We start from the raw sequence: 23,336 nt of genomic DNA, 5'->3' as shown, positions 1-23,336 counted from the left end.
TTAAAGACTCAAAAGTGATAGTTGTTACTGTTCGTTGAAATAAGAAACTTGTTGATACAAAAAAGCAGTCACACAGACTTTATATTGAATGAGATAATAGCACACTGTCCTACAATCACAGCTGGAAATGGGAAATATTACACAAACTCAATGCAAGGGCATTGAGTTTTCCATTCACTGTGATGGGTAGACAGTAAATATTTGGCAAAATGTAATGTTCAACCATAAAAGTAATGTTTAAAAGAATGCTGCTTTTGAAACTTTGATGGACAAGATGCTACATTGAACTCTGTAGCAGATTTTTCTGGTGCTCACCAAACCTCAGAATCATACAGCACGGAAACAGGCCCTTCGGCCCAATCAGTCCATACCTGAACATAATCCCAAACTAAACCAGTTGCACCTGCCAGTTCCTGGCCATCCCTCCAAACCCTTCCTATTCATGTACTTATCCAAATGGCCTTTAAACATTGTAATTGTACCCCCATCCACCACTTCCTCAGGAAGTTCATTCCACATGCGGACCACCTTCTTCCAAAAACATTGCCCCCATATCTCTCTCCTCTCGCCTTGGAAGGTAACCCTAAGTCTTGAAATCTCCCATCCTAGGGAAGAGACAACGACCATTAACCCTGCCCATACCCCTCATGATTTTATAACTTCTGTAAGGTCGCCTTTTAATTTGCTACTCTCCAATTTAAAAATAAACATCGCTAAGTATCCCTTGAATGGAATGGTTTGCTAGGACATTTCCAAAGGCAATTAAGAATCAACCACATTACTGTGGGTCTGGAGTCACATACAGACCAGACCAGGTAAGGACAGATTTATTTCCATCAAGAAAATTAGTGGACCAGATGGGTTTTTGCAACAATTAATAAACCAACTGAAAGGTCATTGATCTGGAACAATGGGAATCTTACAATTTTTTGAAGGACAATTAGTGTTGAGTCTTTTGGACAGATTCTCACTGTGAGACTTGGTGAGTTTTTTTTGCCTTATCTTAACAAATTCACTTAATTAACTACCTATGCCACTGCTACGTGTCACTTGAATCTGTTTCCAGCCCCATCTTACAATGGCAACAAAATCAGAAAGTGCTGGAGAAACCCAGCAGCCACGGCAGTATCCGTGGAGAGAAAGCAGAGTGAAAGCTGGAGAAGTAACGGGCGTGTGAAAATTACTTCAAATGTAGCCATTAATTCTGAAGATAAAATTAATGATTGCGCAACAAATAGCCACAACAGGATAACAACAGATTGTATTCTAACGGGATATGATGGCACATGACTGAAATGGAGAGCCGTCACCGGACAGCCCTCTGCTGGTCAAAACATTCAAGAACAGGACAATTGTACAGTTCACAAGAAGCAACCAAATGACAATTTTTCTTAGACAGTGGTACAAGTCATATGTAATAGATACATTGTGCTTTACTGTTGACAACTCAAGGGAGCAAGAAACCCTAATTGTAATATATACTCAATAAATTGTTGCAAAATCACACTTGAAGTCTGACTAATTCTCAAGTCGCTTGTGGAATAGAAGTGGACAACAGGCTCACTACCACGTCCTTCAATCTGACTGATCTATCCACGTAAGGGTTGGCAGGTACATGCTGGAGCTTTAAAACTGGAAACAATTCTGGAGTAATGAGTAAAAATCACCCTCAATAAGAAAACTAATTCTGAAACTAAGTCATTGTACGCCACTTCTTTATAACATGGAACCAAAGTAATAAACATTTGCCAGTGATTATATTTCCTAAAGTGTATGTGAAACACTAAAAAAAATACATGTTTCCATAATTCTTGAAAGCACAGCCTCAGTTACTGAAGAGTGGAATTCATGTGAGTTGTGTCTGGGTAACCTTGTAATTCACAAGTTCTCTTGATTTTGTAGAACTACATATTTAATATTTCATTTTAGTTCAGCACTGTATAAAGATCTCCAATTGACAATATCAAAAACAACTAGGCATTTTCATTTCAGAATAGTAGCATTTGCAAATGCAGATACCGTTTTGATGGAGCTTCTAGGTTTTTCCTTCCAAATCTTGGTGCTCAACTCCAGGGTACAGTGAATGTGTTCGGTTCGGTCATATGATCCCAGGATAAATAACCTAAATAAAGAGTAATGTTATTATTACTTTAAAAGGCTTAGATTGTTCACTAAATAATGATCATAATTCTTTATTATTGATCAGAAACACTTTTATTGCACTTTCACTTCTTGCATTGTTGTGAATTATTGCTCAATTCCGTTTGAGTCAAAGGAAGATGATAAATACATCATATATTATGACACTAAGGCACTTGGAGCAGAATTCCAAGGTTGAATTTCCAACCTCAATGCTGAACTGATTCCCAATGACGCGTTTATTCTCAACATTATCTCAGACAAAGACATGAAGGGCTGAAAGCCAGAGTGCTTGGTCAATGTTCAGTATCTCTGGCTGAGTTGTCATTTAAAGGATTTCTGGCATCAGCAACTATGGGATCACAGCAGAATACAAAGTCAGTATCAGACATCAGAAAATAATTTTAGGTTGTGGGCGGAGGCTGGAGAGACAAAGACAAATAAATCTATCAAATATACATAAATAATTATAACCAAATTCAAAATAGCCTATAAATGTATTAATTCTAGTTCATAGATCACTGGAAGTCTGGATCAAAGAGGGCTTCTAAAGAATTAACAGCATAACACAATGGAAACCACGAAGTGACATTCTGCTGCTACAACAGCTGTATTTCAGGTGACTATAAAATCAATCCACATAAACATGCCAAATCTGAGATCAGTAGCCACTTCATCACTCTTGGGAGAAACAAAAGAAAACAAAGATGATTTATATAATGCTGCATAACAGACTGAGAAGTCCTTAAGTTTCACATTCAATAATTTTCTTGTGTGAAGCACATTCATTAACATTTGAAGAAACATTTTCACAAAGAAAGTGGTTCAGATTCGGAAGGCACTGTTTGGAACCGTGGTGGAGACAGGTTCAATCAAGGCATTCAAAACAGCATTAGATGTTTATTTAAACAGATAAACCATATAAGGCAAGAGATCAGCACAAAATCATGATACTTATTCAGAGAACTGAGGAGAAGCACCAGCTCTCAGACACGTTCTCCCATCTCCGCCTGGACCAAAGATCAGACCATTGCATCCATGGCCATCAACAACCTCATCTCATCTGAAACTCCCTGTGACAGCCTCCCAGCTCAGAATCCTCTAACCCCAGCCCACTTTTACTTTCTCTCCAAAATTCAGATCGGTCTGTCAGGGCAGACACATTGTTTCTTCCTGTTCCTGTCCAACAGGCCATAACACTTCCTACCTCAACATGTTCTTCTTCCTCCCCTTGTCCAGTCCTTCCCCACTCATACTCATGATGCTTCTGACACTTCGTCAGTTTCAAAATTTCTAATTCACAGGCTCCAGCCCCCTACTCTTCAGCATATACTTGCAATGTCTTTTACATATTCATTCCTTCATCACAATGGTCTCAGAGCTCCTCGCTTTTTCCTGGAAAGGGCTGACCCATCCCCATCCACCACCATCCTCCTCTGCCTGGCTGAACTCGTCCTCACTTTGAGCATCTTCTCCTTGAACTCCCCCCTCTTTCATCAGATCGAAGGTGTGGTTACGGGTGCCTGCACAGACCTAGTTATACCTGTTTCTCTGCGGAATACGTGGAACATTCCTTGTTCCGCACCTACTCCAGTCCCTCCCCACAGCACTTTCTCCAGTACATTGATGATTTCATCAATACTGCTTCCCCATCTTTTTCTGAACTGGAAAAGGTTATCAATTTCACTTCCAACTTCACCCTGCTCTCTCCTTCACCTGGTTCATCTCCTACTCCCCCAGATGAGGGAGGAATTTTGATGAGGACATCAGAAGAATTTCTCATTCTTTGAGGTGCTCCATGGATTTTTACACACACCTGAACAGATATGTAGCTAAGCTGTTGCATTTGATTGATAGAGAGTGACTATATTACAAAGTTAAATGGTCGCATACAAAACATTTCACTAAGACACAAGATGCTTGTGCCAAATTTTCACACAGCCATCACCAGTCTCTCCTGTTAGCAAGCTCTACATCTCTTTCATAAAAGGGAACGATGTTTGGTCATTCAACAAGAGGATTATGTGGCCATAAGAATTAAGTCCTTCACTGTTTGTACTAGTTTCAGTGATGCCATATATTCTCTCACATAATTTCCATTTATTACTCCTAACGGTCATTTTTGAGAAACTGCAAAAGAAGAAACTGTTTAAGGATGAAGCTGAAGATATCATAGTTTACATAAGCCAAATTCTCGTTGCTCCTCCTAGCATAAAACACAGTCAATTAAACAGATATGGCCCCTATTAAGGCCAAACATGACTTTGATAGTTACCTCTCGCCATACTGATTGGCCATAACCTTAAAAATGCAAATAGCTTCCCACTACTAACTACAAGGGCAAGTGCAACAACACGTAAGAACAACACCACTTTGCAAGTTTCCCTCCAAGCCACACACCATCCTGACTTGGAAATATATCACCGTTCCTAGATTACCCTGAAGTTGTTGACACGCTTACTGAGCCGGTGTATCTGACTGCAGACGTCCCATCACCCTGATAGGTAACATTGTCAGCGTGCCTCTGGTGAAGCATTGGTGTTCTGTCCCGCTTGCTATTTATACATCCTCGGTTTGCTGGGGTGGTTGGTATTACTTCCGGTTTCGTTCTTCAGTGGTTTCTACATCAGGTCCAGTTCAATGTGTTTGTTGACGGAGTTCCAGTTGGAATGCCAGGACTCCAGGAATTCCCTGGCATTGTCTGTTTGACTCGTGCTATTATGGATGTGTTGTCCCAGTCAAATTTGTGACCTCCTTTTCCCATGTGTATTGAGACCAGCGAGAATTGATCCTGTCTCTTGGTGGCTAGTTGGTGTTTGTATATCCTTATTGCCAGTTTTCTTCCAGTTTGGTGTATGTAATGTCTCTCATAGTCCTTGCATGATAGTTTGTGTATGACATTATTTTACCGAATGTGGGTAGGGGGTCCTTCACTTTCATCAGTAGCTATCACAGGGTGGTTGTTCGTTTGCGGGCTACCCTGATACCTAGGGGTCTGAGTAGTCTTGTGGTCATCTCTGATATGTGTCTGATGTATGGTAGGGTGACTAGTGTGTCTGGCCGTGTTGTGTCTTCTTGCTGTAGTCTGTTGCAGAGGTAATGGCCGATTGTACTTCTTGGGCATCCACTCCTTTTAACATCTCTGCACAAGGGGTCCTGTTCTGGGTTGCCGAAGCGTGCTGTGGCCCATTTGAATAATGTCCTGAAGCAGCTCTATTTATGGATGTTGGGGTGGTTGCTGATGTAATTAAGTATCTGATCTGTATGTGTGGTCTTTCTGTATACACTAGTCTGGGGCTCCCCCTTGTTCTTGCATCAGACCATTATGTCGAGGAAGGGTAGTCAGTTATTGTTCTTTTCCTCTTTTGTGAATTTACTCCGATGAGGATATTGTTTGTGTGTCAGTGGGTCTCTTCTAGTCTTGTGCATTTGACAATCACAAAGGTGCCATCTACATAGTGGACCCGGAGTTTGGGTTGTATAATGGCGAGTGCTGTTTGTTCTAAGCTTTGAGTTACCAGTTCTGTGATTAGTCCTGATATTGATGTTCCACTGCAATCAAACACACCGCTTTGGCAAGCAAATCTGTAGCCTCATCCACAACCTGAGATACAAATCTTGTCTAAAACCTAGGATACCCAAGGTTGTGGATCTACTACAGTTCAAAGTAGCAGCTTACCACCAAAAGAAAAAGAGTGGCTAAAGATCACTGTCCAAGGTCTTTCTGCCAAAATATAAAAAGAACCGAATACATTTTGAGACACTCTCTTAGCCTTAATGGGAAGGTAAATAGTTTCCTTTCATGCATAGAAAATACCTTTTCTCTTGCAACAGGATTGAAACTCTAGTGAGGAATGTCAAAATTCCACTGCATCTTCTGCAACATCTGTACAGAATTGTTTTGTAATTTTTGTATTTATTTATAATTTATGAATAGTGCATATTCTTGAAATTAATAAAACACTTTGTCCAGCCAGCAATACTCATGACCCACAGGTGGGAAAAGAAAATCATGTCAGAAGAACCTGGTCATTCACTGAGTGAAAACTAACAAAATGTACTTTGCATCAAGCCAGGTGCTTAACTGTAAGATTGACAAAGAAATCCTCAGATGCTTTGGTAAAATAAAAATTTGTTATCACCAAGTTTGAATACTTTTGAATCTTGTTCTAGTTTCACTGGAATAGGTCAGTCTCAAGAATGTAGGTCTCTAATGCCCTCTTGTGACAGTCCTGTAAACAGCAGCACACTGAAAGGAGAAAACCTTTAAGTAACTCATGCTTATTTAAAAAAAAACTCACTAATTTTCAATTATATGGTCTATTAGGCCATTTCAGAGGGCAGTGCAGAATCAAGCACATTATGGGGTTCAATATACACCAGACCCTGCAAAGACATAACGGGGCATGCAGGTGCAATCGACCCACAGTTTTGGTGTCAGCAAACAGTGCTTGGTCTTTATGCATCAATTCAAGGCTTTAGTTTTTTGGTTTCTTCATCTCAGACATGCCTTATTTCATCTCTTTTCTCCAGTATTATACCTTTTGATCTCTCCCCTCAATAAATGATGTTGTTTCACCCATGTTCTCCTCCGTTGCCCTCTTTTCATGTCATTAGTCAGAAGTTCCATTTGTATTCTCTTAGATGCATGTTTACCTGAAGATTTTCTTCTAACCTTCTTGTCTCTACGTTCAACCATTTATTGGAATTGCTTTTTATTAGTTCATGGATCCAGGTATTGATGGCTAAATCAACATTTATTGAAATCTGAGCCTGGTTATCGAACTGGTTTGAGCTGCCTTCTTCAACTGCTGCAGTCTTTGGAGTGTACATACACCTACAGTGTTGTTAGAGAGGAAGTTCCAGTATTTTGACTAAGCAACAGTAAAGGAACTGCATTATAATTCCAGTCAGAATGTGCTGAGGCTTGTAAAGGAACTTTCCAGTCACAGCATTCCAATGCATTTGCTGCCTTTGTCCTTCTAGGTATTCAAGGTAGTCTTGGAAGGCACTGAAGAAAGAATACACCTCTTGCTCTCTTAATACACAACTCTACATGATAATCATCTTCACACTACGCTTGGCAACACTCAAAACTGTGCTCTTTGCTCCAACACTATTCCCTCACTTTCAAGCACTGCCATCATCTCTCATCTTTAATGGGTACATCAGATTCTTTTAACCTTTCCAACTGCCAACTAATATAAAGCTGCAGTTAGGATCTGTAGGATATTTTTCACAATAAAATGTGTGGAAAACTATAAATAGAACATAGAACATAGAACAGTACAGCACAGAACAGGCCCTTCAGCCCACAATGTTGTGCCGACCATTGATCCTCATGAATGCACCCTCAAATTTCTGTGACCATATACATGTCCAGCAGTCGCTTAAATGACCCCAATGACCTTGCTTCCACAACTGCTGCTGGCAACGCATTCCATGTTCTCACAACTGTCTGCGTAAAGAACCTGCCTCTGACATCCCCTCTATACTTTCCACCAACCAGCTTAAAACTATGACCCCTCGTGCTAGCCATTTCTGCCCTGGGAAATAGTCTCTGGCTATCAACTCTATCTATGCCTCTCATTATCTTGTATACCTCAATTAGGTCCCCTCTCCTCCTCCTTTTCTCCAATGAAAAGAGACCGAGCTCAGTCAACCTCTCTTCATAAAATAAGCCCTCCAGTCCAGGCAGCATCCTGGTAAACCTCCTCTGAACCCTCTCCAAAGCATCCACATCTTTCCTATAATAGGGCGCCCAGAACTGGACGCAGTATTCCAAGTGCGGTCTAACCAAAGTTTTATAGAGCTGCAACAAGATCTCACGACTCTTAAACTCAATCCCCCTGTTAATGAAAGCCAAAACACCATATGCTTTCTTAACAACCCTGTCCACTTGGGTGGCCATTTTAAGGGATCTATGTATCTGCACACCAAGATCCCTCTGTTCCTCCACGCTGCCAAGAATCCTATCCTTAATCCTGTACTCAGCTTTCAAATTCGACCTTCCAAAATGCATCACCTCGCATTTATCCAGGTTGAACTCCATCTGCCACCTCTCAGCCCATCTCTGCATCCTGTCAATGTCCCGCTGCAGCCTACAACAGCCCTCTACACTGTCAACGACACCTCCGACCTTTGTGTTGTCTGCAAACTTGCTGACCCATCCTTCAATTCCCTCGTCCAAGTCATTAATAAAAATTACAAACAGTAGAGGCCCAAGGACAGAGCCCTGTGGAACTCCACTCACCACTGACTTCCAGGCAGAATATTTTCCTTCTACTACCACTCGCTGTCTTCTGTTGGCCAGCCAATTCTGTATCCAAGCAGCTAAGTTCCCCTGTATCCCATTCCTCCTGACCTTCTGAATGAGCCTACCATGGGGAACCTTATCAAATGCCTTGCTGAAGTCCATATACACCACATCCACAGCTCGACCCTCATCAACTTTTCTAGTCACATCCTCAAAAAACTCGATAAGGTTTGTAAGGCATGACCTACGCCTCACAAAGCCGTGTTGACTGTACTTGATCAAGCCATGCTCTTCCAGATGGTCATAAATCTTATCCCTCAGAATCCTTTCTAACACCTTGCAGACGACAGACGTGAGACTTACCGGTCTATAATTGCCGGGGATTTCCCTATTTCCTTTCTTGAAGAGAGGAATTACATTTGCCTCTCTCCAGTCCTCAGGTACGACTCCAGTGGAGAGCGAGGATGCAAAGATCTTCGCAAGTGGCAAAGCAATTGCATTTCTCGCTTCCCAAAGCAGCCGAGGACAAATCTGATCCGGGCCTGGCGACTTGTCAATCTTAATGTTTAGGTTAAATGCTTAGGTTATTTCATTTGCAAAGATAGGAATGCAAAAGAAAAAGTTTAAAACATAGAGGAAATAGTCTAATGTTTGCCACTTAATCATCCTGCTTGTCAACACTCCCCATTCACTAAGCCACACTTTCCTACCTCCCACTCTCACACTCTTGCTACGAATGAGGGCTCATGAGAGGAGTGGCGCAAGAATGAAAGTGAGCAAGTGGGAGCTGCAAGTTGGAGACTTGGGTAAGAAAACGACCATTGGGAGTCACTGAACAGGAAAAAGCGGGTCAATAAGGGGGAAGACGGATACTGAGTTGGGAGTATGGTCTCTAAGCTGGGTGAAGTGGGCCACTGAGTAGAAGATTAAGGAATGTGAGAGGAGTGATTGACATGCAGGAGGATGGTGATGATCAGTAAGATGACGAGTGAACAGGAACGTGAGAGAAAGCGATTAGGAGAATGGAAAGCAGTGACGGGGAAAATCAGAGCACAGCAGGGGTAGTACATGGGAGCAGTCAGTCCAAAATAGTAGCAAATGGATCACATGGTACTATGGTTACCTATGGAGAAAACAGCAAAGGCAAAAAACCTTGTGTACATATATCTACACATCCTCACACACTGCTTCCTGTAAAGACTACATCCCATTCTCTCAGTTCCTTCCTCTCTTTCACATATGTTCAGATGAGGCCAACTTCAACAAGAGAACCTCCGAAATGTCCACTTTCTTCCTCAACCGACGATTCTCCAACACTGTTGTCGACAGGGTCCTCAACCAGGTCTGACCCATCTCCTGCACATCTGCCCTCACTCCTTCTCTTCCCTCCTACAACAGAGTTAGGGGTCCCCTTGTCCTTACCAAGCATCCCACCAGCATCCACATCCAAAAGATCATCAGACACCATTTCCGCCACCTCCAGCGAGATGCTACTACCAGACATAAATTCACCTTCACCCCCCTTATTTGCCTTCCGCAGGGACCGCTCCCTCCAGGACACCCTGGTCCACTCTTGCTTCACCGCCAACACCGCCCCACAGCCCCTTCCCCTGCAAGTGGAGAAGGTGCAACACCAACCCATTTACGTCCTCCCTCCCCACTATCCAAGGGCCCAAACACACCTTCCAGGTGAAGCAACACTTCATCTGCACTTTCCACAATCTAGTCAACTGAATTTGCTACTCACAATGTGGTCTCCTCTACTTTGGGGAAACGAAGCATAGACTGGGTGACCGCTTCACAGAACATCTACATTCTGCTCGCAAAAAAGACCCTGAGCTGCCTGTTGCTGCCACTTTAACACACCACCCTGTTCCCTGGCCAACATCTCTGTCTCTGGCTTGCTGCAGTGTTCCAGCGAAACTCAACTCAAGCTGGAAGAACAAAGGTAACAAAATGTGCACGTGGAGGAACACAGCTGGGAACGAGCAGCAGAGGAAAGGAAAGCTGATGTTTCGGGTTGGGATCCTTTTTCAGAAATGCAGCCCTCTGGACTCACATCTACCCTTGTTATCACATATGTAATGCCATCATACACTACCTATTGTTAGTCACTAATAGTCCCCATTAACAACTGCTCACCCTCCTAGCCAAATCATTATCAACTCCTTTGTTTATCCAACCGCTCTTCTCTCTCTTCAGGCCCTATCCTTTTGTTTACTCCGTATCCCATCCCCCTCCCTATTTTCTGTTTGTAAACTGACATTTTTCAAGCTACCATCAGTTCTAAGGAAGGGTCAACGGATCCAAAACGTTAACTCTGATTTTTTTTTGCCTTCACAAATGGTGCCAGGCCTGCTGAGCTATTCCAGCAACTTCTGCTTTTGTTCCCAATATCCAAGTCTTGTCTTTTTGTATTTTAAATTTTTTTATTAGCCTATTTTTGTAATCAATCTGTTCAGAGATGTTATTACACACCTCTGAAGTAGGTGGACTCGAACCTGGGCATGCAGCAACATTATTCCCACTTTCCCTGCAATGCAGTGAATTTATGACAGACATCTTTAAATTTCATTATGGGTCACATGGGCTCATTATGGCCTTGGTCTAGATACATCTCCGCAACTTTCTCCTACCATATATTGTCTTCTAGATTCCCATGCTGGGTTTCTAGTGTTTTGTACATGTCCCACTCCATCCAATTCAACATTTGTACCAAATTCATCGTTATTTCTTGCACATTCTTTGGTATTTTCACTTTAAACCATTGCCAATGCTGAGTCCATCTGAAGTACCTTTCAAAATACAGCAAAGCAACCACTTTCGCCTCTTCTAAATATATCTTCTTCAGGAAATTCAAATCACTAGACATATAATATTGAATCAATTGGAAGCATAATGTCAACATCTGTAAACATACATGCATTCATGCTGTGATCTTCAAGTGCTAGGCTGCCATGGATGTCGTCCCAACTCTTTCAAATTGTCAGGGACTTTAACAATTCACCTCAGTGCTTAACAGCAATGTGATGATACGATGGCTTTATTTTGTGTATTTTATCCTTTTTTCTTTAAGAAAATGAAGAGAAGTTAAGGCAGAGGTGACGAGTGAGTCTGTTCCAAGCCTATAAAGTAAACAGTTTGACAGCCATGGGGATTTTTAAATGAAGTTCGAACAATAAAATCCGCATGAATATGTGGCGTCAGGTCCCCAAAAAAATCAGGGTTTTAGTTTAGCTTTCAGTACTTGGAGTTTTGAAGCTGCCAAAGATATCTCCCTGCTACAGCAAAACATTTCAGTTCTCCATCTCTCTCTGCCAGAATTTCCTCGATGTTCTTTCCTCTTGCACTGGAGACACATTGCATGTGAGACGATCTATTTTAGCAAACCTACCTTTGCCAATTGTGTGTTTATGGGATTTTACTATATTGGAACAGTTGTTATTTAGTAGTTAAATACTCTATTATTCTGTTAAGTTGCCCAATAGAGTTAAAGTTAGACCAATTGTATTTTTTGGTTTATATTTTAAACATAGACCAAGAATAGAGTGTGTTTTGCTTAAAGCCTAATACTGTAACCAACTGAATTACATTTGGAACACAGCACCTTACACTTGCCTTTAAATCCAAAAATGTTAAGTATCTAGGCTGACTTCTTGATGTATGTGAAGGGGATTTGGTCTGGTCCATAACAACGATCGAAAAAAAGTCATTCCAAAAGCAGGAATTGTAGAAATAAAGGGGAAAAGAATTGATACTAGTCCATCTGTATCCACAAATCCACCAAACCTTGGTGAAAAAGAAGATAATCTGATTCTTTTTAGGGCGCAATACATCTTCTCGATGTCTTTTTGTTAATTGTAGCTTTGAACAGAAGTTGTGAATTGACTGGAAAGTCCGTTAACCTGCTCAGGCTACAAACATAATTAGTCACACATTTGCACATAATTGAGAGACAATTTTGAAAACTGTCAAATGCACTGGGGTAGTGTGCTGAAATCAATTCTCACTTTATCCAGAGTCACAATTATGAGAAGATTAGATTAGATTAGATTCCCGACAGTGTGGAAACAGGCCCTTCGGCCCAGCAAGTCCACACCGCCCCTTGAAGCATCCCACCCAGACCCATCCTCCTATAACGCACACACCCCTGAACACTATGGGCAACTAGCATGGCCGATCTATCTAGCCTGCACATCTTTGGACTGTGGGAGGAAACCGGAGCACCCGGAGGAAACCCGTGCAGACACGGGGAGAGAATGTGCAAACTCCGCACAGACAGTTACCCGAGGCAGGAATCGAACCTGGGTCCCTGGTGCTGTGAGGCTGCAGTGCTAACCACTGAGCCACCGTGCCGCCCCAAAGAGATGCAGTGAAACTATCCAAAATCCCCAAATTACCTAAAATGAACTACGAATTGTGAATTCTGGAAATCTGAAACAAATGCAGCGAATGTTGGAGAAACATAGTAGGTCTTGCAGCAAATGAGAGAGAGACAACAAATAATCAGGTCAACATTGTTTGATAGCACTAGTCTGGAACACCGGATTTGACAAGTAGTGTTTTTTTGCTCTTTGTCTCAATTCTTTATAATTTTTTGCCGTTGATGCAAGGCTATTTGGACACTGATATGCACTTACATTGACTGATTGAGAATTTGTCTTTCAAGATATTTTATTCCTCCTTCAACAGGGGATTTACAGGGAAAAGTGAAGAGAAGACAAGTGGCTGTTTCTGGTGATGTTCTGATACCTCCACAGAAGAGATTTTTTGTTACATGCTTTCTCTTTGTAGGCTGATTGGCTCCCTTCTCCATATGCCCCGCACTAGCGATGGTCACCTGTTCAGGAGCCAAAACAGAACATGAGGCAGCTGCCCATTAATTCAGAGCCCATCAGCTCTGTGGAGTCAGCTTTTGCTGTTCCTGTACAGGGAAATACATAGTTCCCAATATGCTCCAGTAAACAATTTCTAAAACTGCAGCCATCTCTTTTCACACTTCTTGGTTTAAAACAGAATCTTCCTATTTTAGGCCACTTTCTAAAAAAAAGGAAAATAAAAAGACGTGGCCTTCGCCGTTTCCAAATAAAACCAGGATAAGATTGCGTCCACACTGTGAAGTAATCTTCATTATTAAAGCTTGCACATTATTTTGTGACATCATAAAATCTGCTTTAAGAGAGTAAACAAATGGCATAAGTGGGTGCACAGGCAACAGAATACATCTAAATCTAAATCTGAATTTGGTACCATATTGGGAGGGAGAGCTAATACTGTGGAAAAGGTAATGCAAACATACGAACATCATGCAAACACACAAATTAGGAGTACAAGCAGGCCATTCAATTTCTCGTCACTGTTTAGCCATTTGATAAGATCATATCTGATCTGATTGTGGTCTCAATTCCACCACAACACAACTAAATAAAGCTACATCTGCTGATTAATAAAGTTCAATTATCACTTAACTCCCTAAAGATAAAACTTGAGGTGATGCACTGTGATCAGAAAAGTAAAACATCACCTGCACTTTAGAAAATGACACCGAAAGGGTAACAAATATAAAAGGGATCCTGGTGAGCGAAGCATTAAAAACAGCGCTCTCAAGAACCCACGCAAAATCTTTGACGGAAGGGAGGCTCAATCTTAATAAACTGATTAGATTTGTTACACAGTATCTGTGTTGTGTGCAGTCTCTTGAGACATCAGGATTTACCTGAGAGGATATACACATTACTGCTGGTTGAACAGAACAAAAAATTAGAACTGCTAGAACCAAGCTGGCAACTACTCCCAGGAACAGTTCTAATGACTCATGTCATGATATCAGTTAACCCCTTTAAGTGTGAGCTGAGAAAACTGACCCCGCAGTGTTGCATATTTCTTACTCTATTTGCCTTATTGATATAACTGACTTCTTTCCTAATGCTTATTTTTCCTATAATGAATTTCAATAAATACAGAATAGAAATATAGTCTACAGTCCATCTAGTGTGCTAATGTCCAAACTCAACATCATTCTTCTTTGTCTACCTTATTTCTGCCTTTCAATTTCATCTTCTGTTCCTTTTCCTCTTGGGAACTCTTCAAGTTTCCTCTTGAAAACATCTAAGTTATTTGCCTCAGCTGCTTCTTGCAACAGAAAGTTCCACATTCTGACCACTTTCTCTAGAAATATATTTCTCCTGTTTTCCCACTGAATTTACAGGTAGGTATTTGGAGTTTACTGTCCTGAGTTTTGCATTCTGTAAGAAGGAATATTATCATCTACCCTTTCCAATCCTTTCATAATTTTAATGGCTTCCATCACATCATCACAGGGCCATCTGAAGAAAATGGCTTTTCTGATAGCTGTAGCAAAGTACAAGGCTTCATATCTTTGTGATACCTGTAAGTTTTCTGTTCTGATATCATGTTGCAAGTCTTTTTGTACTTTGTCTGAAGACCAGGGCCAGAGTTGTACACAATATTCTAGTTGCAGCCTTACCAGAAGCCAGTAAAAATGTTACATAACTTCATTATGGTTGAATTTGGTATTCCTATTTGTTAAAAATCCCAACAAAATACTCAGATTAACAAATAGGAATACCAAATTCAACCATAATGAAATTATGTTAGTAAGCTTGCAGATGACACCAAAATTGGTGGCACAGTAGACAGTGAAAAGGATTTCTAAAATTACAAAGGAATCTTGATCAAATGGGTCAACGGGCTGAAAAATGGCAGATGGAGTTCAATTCAGACAAATGCGAGGTATTGCATTTTGATACATCAAACGGGGCAAAACTTTTACAATTAGTAGTGTTGTCAAACAGACAGACCTAGGGGTTCAAGTACATGATTCTTTGAGGTTTGTGTCATATATAGACAGGATTTTTAAAAAGGCATTTAGCACGCTTGCCTTCATTGCTCAGTCCTGAGTATTGGAGTTGGGAAGTCAGGTTGAGGTTCTGCAGGACGTTGGTGAGGCTTCTTCTAGAGTACTGTATCCAGTTCTGGTCACCTTGTTATAGGAGGGATATTATTAAACTAGATAGGGTTTAGAAGAGGCTTACCAGGATAATGCCAGTACGGAACGCTTGAGTTATAAGGAAAGGCTGGATAGGCGGGGGCCTTTCTTTCTTCGCTGGAACGTAGGAGGTTGAGAGGTGACCTTCTAGAGGTTTATAAAATCAAGGAGGGTACAGATAGGGTTAATGGCAAGCATCTTTTCTTTAGGATTGGGGATTTCAATACTAGGGGCCATATTTTTAGGGTCAGAGGTAAGCGATTTAAAGAGGGCACGCGGGGCAATTTTTTTCCCCCCCCACAGAGGGTGGGTCGCGCCTGGAACGAAATGCCTGAGGAAGTGGTGGGCGCGGGTACAGTTACAACATTTAAAAGATACTTTGATAAGTACATGAATTGGAAAGATTTGAAGGGGTATGGGCAGGAGCAGGCTGGTGGGACTAGTTTAGTTTGGGATTACATTTGGCATGGGCTGGTTGGTCCAAAGGGTCTGTTTCCATGCCGTATGACATGATAAACACCTGACTGACAGCAGGTGAGATTTTATCACGTATACGAAACAGGGCACGCATTTTTGCTTCCTGAATATACGGCCTGCCACAGTGGAAGTTGAATGGATCAGATGGAAAAAGACAATGGGACTTGCCAAAGAAGACCTGGAAAGTATGTTTAAAGAGGACCTGAAAAAGAGATTGCAATTGACTAGGGCTGACAGTACAAACTTGCTGCCCATAGTTCCTCTGGTCTCATGTGGGATAAGTAAAACAAATACAGATCTTGAAAGAGAAAAAAAAAGGGGGAAAATTGGGCAAAATATCACAAAATAACCAAGGAGGATTTTGTTTTTTTAAAATGCATGACTATCTTTTGCTTTATTACTCGTTCATTGGATTTCTGCTTTCTGATATCCTCTTGTGGCCATTTGGAGTACAGAGAAAACAATGGACAGTCACCCTCTTTTGAAAGGATTGTATACCGAACACTCAAGAAAGATAAACTGACATCTATATTCTGCTTCATCTTAGGGCATGCTGAAGCATTTCACATCTTGATGCATTGCATGGATGAATGTGTCAGCCAGTTTATGCACAGATATGTCCCATAATTAAGATGAATTGTTCATTTTGGGCTGGCTCAGTTGAAAAAGAAATTTTAAGACCTCCGAACAATTCCTTGCATAGTGCCATAGTCTTACCATTGAATGTCTAACAGCCTGAGTTTTAGTTTAACACTGCCCTTAGGGAACAGTATTTTACAGATGTAGGATTCCCTTAGTATGGAAATATAATTGACGACTCTTGGAGAGGGGACTGAATCCAAGACCACCTCTCTCAGGGGCAAAATATCGCCTTTCACAGCAACATACGATAAGCAAGTATCATAACTTACTGTGTAGTTAAAATACTGTTCAACATGTAAATATGCACTGTAACTTGCAACTTTAATGGCAATCTTGTTTAATTAAAATGGGTCACTGCTGTGCTCTGGTTATCTAAATGAATTTGAGATTAATAGTTCAAATGAGATATATTACACTGATAGGGGAATTCGTTATTTTCATTAACTGCAGAGACAGATGAAAAAGCTAGTCTTTCACATCTGTTACTGTTTACAGAACAGAAGGGACATCATAACTGTAATCTGCTCAACCCAGGCACATTCAACCCACAGTTCGAGTCAGGGAACAGAAGTACTGATGTAAATATAATTCAATGGCTTTTGTTTGCAGATGGCTTGAGGTGAAATTAGATGATTATTGGCATCATCACAAATTATACAATTTCAACTAGCTTAAGAAGCCACTAGAGCATGTTGAGTTTCCAGATCTCTCAAAATCTATTGACATAAGAAAACTATTCTTCATTCAACACGAAATAACATTGGGCAGACTCAACACGAAATAACATTGGGCAGACTCAACACAGTGTGTGGAAGTGGGGAGAAGAGAACAGTAGTAAATATGCACTACACTGGGCTTGCAGTGCCTAGATAATTTAAAGTAAGTATTTCAAAATAAATTTCTGATTCACTAAGAATATGATTTTCTCTGACTAAGCACACTTCATTCTTGCCTCACACACTGACTGATCCAGAGTTTTCCCCTCTGGATATCACTGTCGTTTGGACCAGCTGGCAAAGGCTTGATTCATGTTTATTATCATGTGAAGCACATGGAAAGGCCCAAAAGGGAAAATACCAGTTCTAAAATACAGATAAAAATCAGTACTGTTGCTTTCATAATTAGCACATGATTTATTAATAAACATAACTCAAATCAATTTATTTGTTCAGGTTTTCAGACCAGGAACTACAAACATTGTGAAACAGATAGGAAGATTTTTTTTGGAGATAATGGGAACTGCAGATGCTGGAGAATTCCAAGATAATAAAATGTGAGGCTGGATGAACACAGCAGGCCAAGCAGCATCTCAGGAGCACAAAAGCTGACGTTTCGGGCCTAGACCCTTCATCAGAGAGGGGGATGGGGGGAGGGAACTGGAATAAATAGGGAGAGAGGGGGAGGCGGACCGAAGATGGAGAGTAAAGAAGATAGGTGGAGAGGAGAGTAGAGGTGGGGAGGTAGGGAGGGGATAGGTCAGTCCAGGGAAGACGGACAGGTCAAGGAGGTGGGATGAGGTTAGTAGGTAGATGGGGGTGCGGCTGGTTAGTAGATAGATGGGGGTGCGGCTGGTTAGCAGGTAGATGGGGGTGCGGCTGGTTAGTAGGTAGATGGGGGTGCGGAGGATTTTTTTTGGTCATTTTACTGATCTTACCTGCTGCATTCGACCACTGTGACTTTTAGGCGTCCTTCAACAATATTCACATCTTGCATGTAAAGATCGCAGTTGGCTGCATCTACCGTTTGGACTTGGTATGGAAAAAATGGTTTATACCTGTAAAAGAATAAGATTAATGGTGGGTTTTTCAAGTTTTTATTTTTATATTGTTTTATAAAAGCAATCATTACAATTACATCTTCATTCACTGCATGAAATTGAGTTCAACTCCATGCTGCTCATTAACTGACTTTGTTTCTCTTTTAACCCTAAGCATCTAACCAATAGCAGAATAGCAATGCTTCTTCGTAAGAAATCAATTCAGAGTTTACGCAGTGACTGACTAAACCTAACTGATCATGAAATTTTCAGGTTCAATCCCCAGCAGTTCACAATCAAATAGCCTACTCCTGCTGCTAATATCCATGTTTCTATTAAATAACTTGTGCAGGTACTGATTAAGTCAGTCTGAAGAGAGATATAGAATGTGCCACTAGGCCCTGCCAGAAGGGCACATCTTTGTTTGTTGGCATTTACAGATTCAAACAGGGCTCTGATATCTTATTCAGTAGTGCAGCACTTGAACCAAAAACAGAAATGGCTGTAAAAAGTCAGCACGCCTGGCAGTACCTGTGGAGAGAAAGCAGAGGTGACACTTTGGGTCCAGTGACCTTTCTTCAGCACAAGTTTTGACCTGCTGAGTTTTTACGGCAATTTCTGTTTTCGTTTCAGATTTCCAGGATCTTGCAGTTCTATGATTTTCCTGTTTAGTACTTGAAGGAATGTCACTTAGTGGACAATTCAATACTGATAGTATTGAAGCTAAAAACACTCAAATACAATGCTCTGTGAAAATGAAGATAAAACCGCAAGAGCCAAAAGAAATGCCAAATACATAAAATTAATTTATTTTCACTTCAGCATTATTCTTGTATTATACACCAAGAGTCAGATGGTAATTTGCTATTGTATTTGTTTTGTACTAGTAGTGACTGTAGATCCTACGTTTCACCATTGGATGTCACTTAATGTCTTCAAATAAACACGACTGAATTCTACTAACATATTCGTATTAATTTACCAAGAATATTTATGTTTAGATGAACATTTACATTAATAAAATGCAGTGCTTCAATGTGATCACTCATGCCTCAAGTTAATTTAAATTTTAAAAATATAACACAAAGCCTATTGGTTAAAGCATGAAAAATTATTCCTGGCAGGGTGACTCAGTCGTTAGCACTGGCTACTTCAGTGTCAGGGACCCAGATTCGATTCCAGCCTTGGTGACTGTGTCCATCTCTGCCTGGGTTTTATCCAGCACTCTGATTTCTCCCCCCACTGTACAAAAACGTGCGGGTTAGGTGGATTAAATAAGAATGACGACAAGGAACCAGAAGTTACCTGCCTCCTTAGAACTGTCTCCACAACATTATTCAGTGTCTTTAGTAAAGGAGGGAAACCAGAAAACCATAAGACACCTTGAAGAATGGTACAACAGAATAAAAGCCTTCAAGTTCTGCTTGGTCAGGATTATGCATACCTTTTGGATTATCCAGAATATTCGATCAACTAGCAAACTCCTGGTCCCATAGGTGCTGGTTAATAAAAGGTTTATTGAATTAACAAAGTAAAATATAACCATCATTTAAGATTTTTAAGTAGTGCTGGATTTTGCAACAAATACCTGAGATTCTCAGAAAAATATTTTACAGTAATTGAGCAGCTGTTATGTGGATGGAACAACAGTCTCTTGGAGTGAAGAGCTGTGAAGAGTGAAGAGTGAAGAATGTTGGCGCAGTACAAGAGTATATTAGGACATACTTCCATCACAGGCCACCTGTTCCAGATAATGCTGGGATAGGCCTATAACTACTGTTTTCATTCATTTTCTCATTTGATGAGTCCAATTTTTTACCTTCTTCATAATGCCATATCTAGAACTACCCTGTAACAATGAATGGTCTCAATTGTACAATTATCAATTAGAACCCAGTGAATTTCATTTTCCAATTCACTACTTTATCAACACATCTGGGACGATTTTCACTGCCTTTGGAAGCAACGACAGCATAACTGACCTGTTTCTGCAATGGGCTATTGCAACAAATTAATATTAGCTGAGATCTTTGCACCTTGGATGTCTTTTTACAAGCAACATGGCCTTTACTTCCAATTTTAGATAAATTTTATTGAAATCTGTGTTTAAAAGTAGTTGATGGAATAACTTTTAGTTTCTATTGTAAACCTTCAAGGTTGTGACACAGGTAGACCTTGTAGGTAGTTTGACCTAGTCTGTCAAAAGCCTCTTTTGCAGTTACAGGCTAATGCCAAAGCTCATTTTTGTAATTCTGTAATTTTTGAGAAGTAGGTTCACCTTATTTGCAACACAATATCTGTGATTCCCTAAATCTGAGCATTTTTCATTGCAACTAAGTTATTTGGGTCATATACTGGCTATTCTTTATTTAACATTAATCAGATATTCTCACCTCTACACGTTAAGCCCCAGCTGAATTTGCTCTGCGGTATTTCCCCTCATCCACCCCTATGCGCTCAGACACACGTTCTTGTTAGATGGCAACTTCTACATTTCTGTTTACGTTCTTTGCTTACTCTTACTCAACGCAACCAAACTGCACAACAAACATCAACCGAAGCAAGACTAAAAGATTTAGGAGCTTACGGTCTTCCCCAGGTTCGTAATCTTTTTCTCATTTGGGAAGACATGGGTTTGCTTATAATTGTAAATTAAATTGCTCTGGGTTTCAAGTGGAGCTTTGTTTCTTCTGTCTTCTTTGGCAATACACATAATTTACAGTGATCCAGTGGAAACATTGGAGGCATCATTCCTGCATGATTTAAATGAAAGGCCTTTGTGCAGAAGCTAAAGATGTTGACTAAATATGGGAAGGAAATTCAAAATCTAACCCTCTATTTCAGAGAGTTAAACTCATAAACGAGGAATGGGGGCTGTAAGCCACACGTTAGTTATATGGTTTCTCATGCAACTGTGATGATAAGATAACTAGTGAAACTCATAGGGCTGTTTCAGATAGTTCAACAAATGAATTACCAGTACCGTAACATTTCTTCTAACTTTCACCATGTTCAGCCTTTCTCCAATCTTTTTTGCATTACCTATGGCACATGAAAGTTGCTTACAGCATGTAATCCTGTAACATTTGCTCCAAATCAGTTGCTCTCACCTGGCATTAGCACAATGCCCAATCATTCACGTCAACAGATAACACCAACATTTCAGGGATCATTCAAGAGAGTTAGGCATACTTGCATTTCATGCAGCAACAAATCTCTCTATTACTGAACCACTTATGGATTAATAGAAATTATATGGTCACTCTTCCGACAACTGACATTTGCTTCTGCTCGCAATTAGATCTTGCACAACAAAGTAAAGCTTTGGCAAAGATCTGTAACTCGGGTTGTGGGTGAGGTTGTTGAGTTGTTGGCCGAGCTGGGCTGTTCTTGTTCAGACATTTCATCACCATGCCAAGTGACATCATCATTGCAGCCTCCGATGAAGTGGAGTTATTCTACTCCGCTTGGAATTTATACCATTATGGTGAGTAGTGTCATTTCTCGTTTTGATCTGTATGGGTTTGTATATGGGGTCCATTCTGTATGCTTGTGATTGCATTACAGGTAGACAGCCATGCCTCTAGGAATTCCTATGTATGTCTTAGGCTACTATGGCTACCTTGTCCCAGTTAAACTGATGGCCTTCATGGTCTGAGTGTACCAATATTAAGGAGAGTTTGTCATGCCGTTTTGCTACTAATTGATGTTTATGTATTCTGATGACTAGTCTCCTTCCTGTCTGCCTGATGTAATGTTTGTAGCAGTCGTTGCATGGTATTTTGTAAACCATGTTGGTTCTGCTTGTTGTGGGAATGTGGTCTTTAACCCTTGTCAGTGTTTGTTGTAGAGTGGCTGTGGGCTTGTGGGCTACCATGATTACTAATGGTCTTAGGAGTCCAATTGTCAGTTCTGATATGATCTTGATGTAGGGCAGTGTGGCCGGTGTGTTAGGGCATACTGTGTCCTCCTGTTGTTGTTTGTTTAGTAGGCATCTGTGGATGAAGGTGAGGGGATATCTATTTGTAGCGAGAATTTTGTATAGGTGCTCTTCCTCTTTCCTGTGTAGTTCCAGGTTGTTGCTGTGTGTCCTGGCCCTTTTAAGTAATGTCCTAATACAGTTGTGGATGTTGGAGCGTTGCTGTGGAAGTTGAGGATTTGATCAATGTGGATTGCTTTTACCGAGTGAATCGGTATGCTCAGACAATGAAGACCATCAGTTTAACTGGGACAAGGCAACCGTAGTAGCCCAAGCCAAACACAGACATGCACAGAAATTCCTAGGGGCATGGTTCTCCACACACAATGCAATCAACAAGCATACAGAATTGGACCCCATATACAAACCCATACAGATCAAAATCGGAAATGACATTATTCACCAAAACGGTATAAATTCCAAGCATAATAGAATAACATCACTTCATCGGAGGCTCCACTGATGTTGTCATCTCGCATGGTGAGGAAACGTCTGAACAAGAACAAGCTAGCTCAGCAAGTAAGTCAACAACTACACAAAGTAAAAGTCTGGTTGCTAACGTTGTCCATGAATGAAAAGAACTACAAAAACAGTATGTGAAAATAGTCATAATGGAAAAGTTTAGAATGTAATCCTGAAACACAGCATTTTTCAAGTCTTTACAACAAAAGAAGCTACAATACAAACTATAGAGTTTTCAGCATCAATATGCAAGTGCAAACTCAAACTAGCCTTTAAACACCTTAATGAGAAGGCTTCACATCACTTTGGGCTTACATAAGCAACGATACAACAATCAACAACAGGTAGTCTAATGAATTTCTAAACAATTCAGAAAACTGTAGAGTCAAGTGTTCTCACAGTTTTTCAACATTTGTAAAAAACTCTGAAAAAATTGCATTAAGGTTGGTATCCTGTCACCAAGTCACCCTTTATATACTTGGGTACAGTACACTGGCTGTGTGGCCAATCAGTTCAAGTCAGTCCTCTAAACCAAGGGAATTCTAAAGCTCCTTGCTATATTGGTCAGCCAGGGCTTTTGCAATTGGCTCAGATTAACAAGCATCTTGTGGTCAAC

At 40.7% G+C, this 23,336-nt stretch overlaps 1 protein-coding gene across 1 annotated transcript in view; it reads right to left on the bottom strand.

The window, feature by feature from the left end:
• The window catches only part of pdzd8 (PDZ domain containing 8), a 210,087-nt gene that overhangs the window by 140,463 nt on the left and 46,288 nt on the right, over positions 1-23,336 (bottom strand). The window contains exons 2-3 of the mRNA XM_048550985.1: positions 18,178-18,297; positions 2,020-2,122 (exon numbers count right to left, since the gene is read on the bottom strand). Of these exons, the coding sequence (XP_048406942.1) occupies positions 2,020-2,122; positions 18,178-18,297 (223 nt within the window). The remainder of the gene's footprint in view (positions 1-2,019; positions 2,123-18,177; positions 18,298-23,336) is intronic.

This window comes from Stegostoma tigrinum, chromosome 20, assembly GCF_030684315.1.
Source record: "Stegostoma tigrinum isolate sSteTig4 chromosome 20, sSteTig4.hap1, whole genome shotgun sequence".
In the NCBI taxonomy this organism is placed as follows: domain Eukaryota; kingdom Metazoa; phylum Chordata; class Chondrichthyes; order Orectolobiformes; family Stegostomatidae; genus Stegostoma; species Stegostoma tigrinum.
This window is presented reverse-complemented; position numbering and strand designations above follow the sequence as displayed.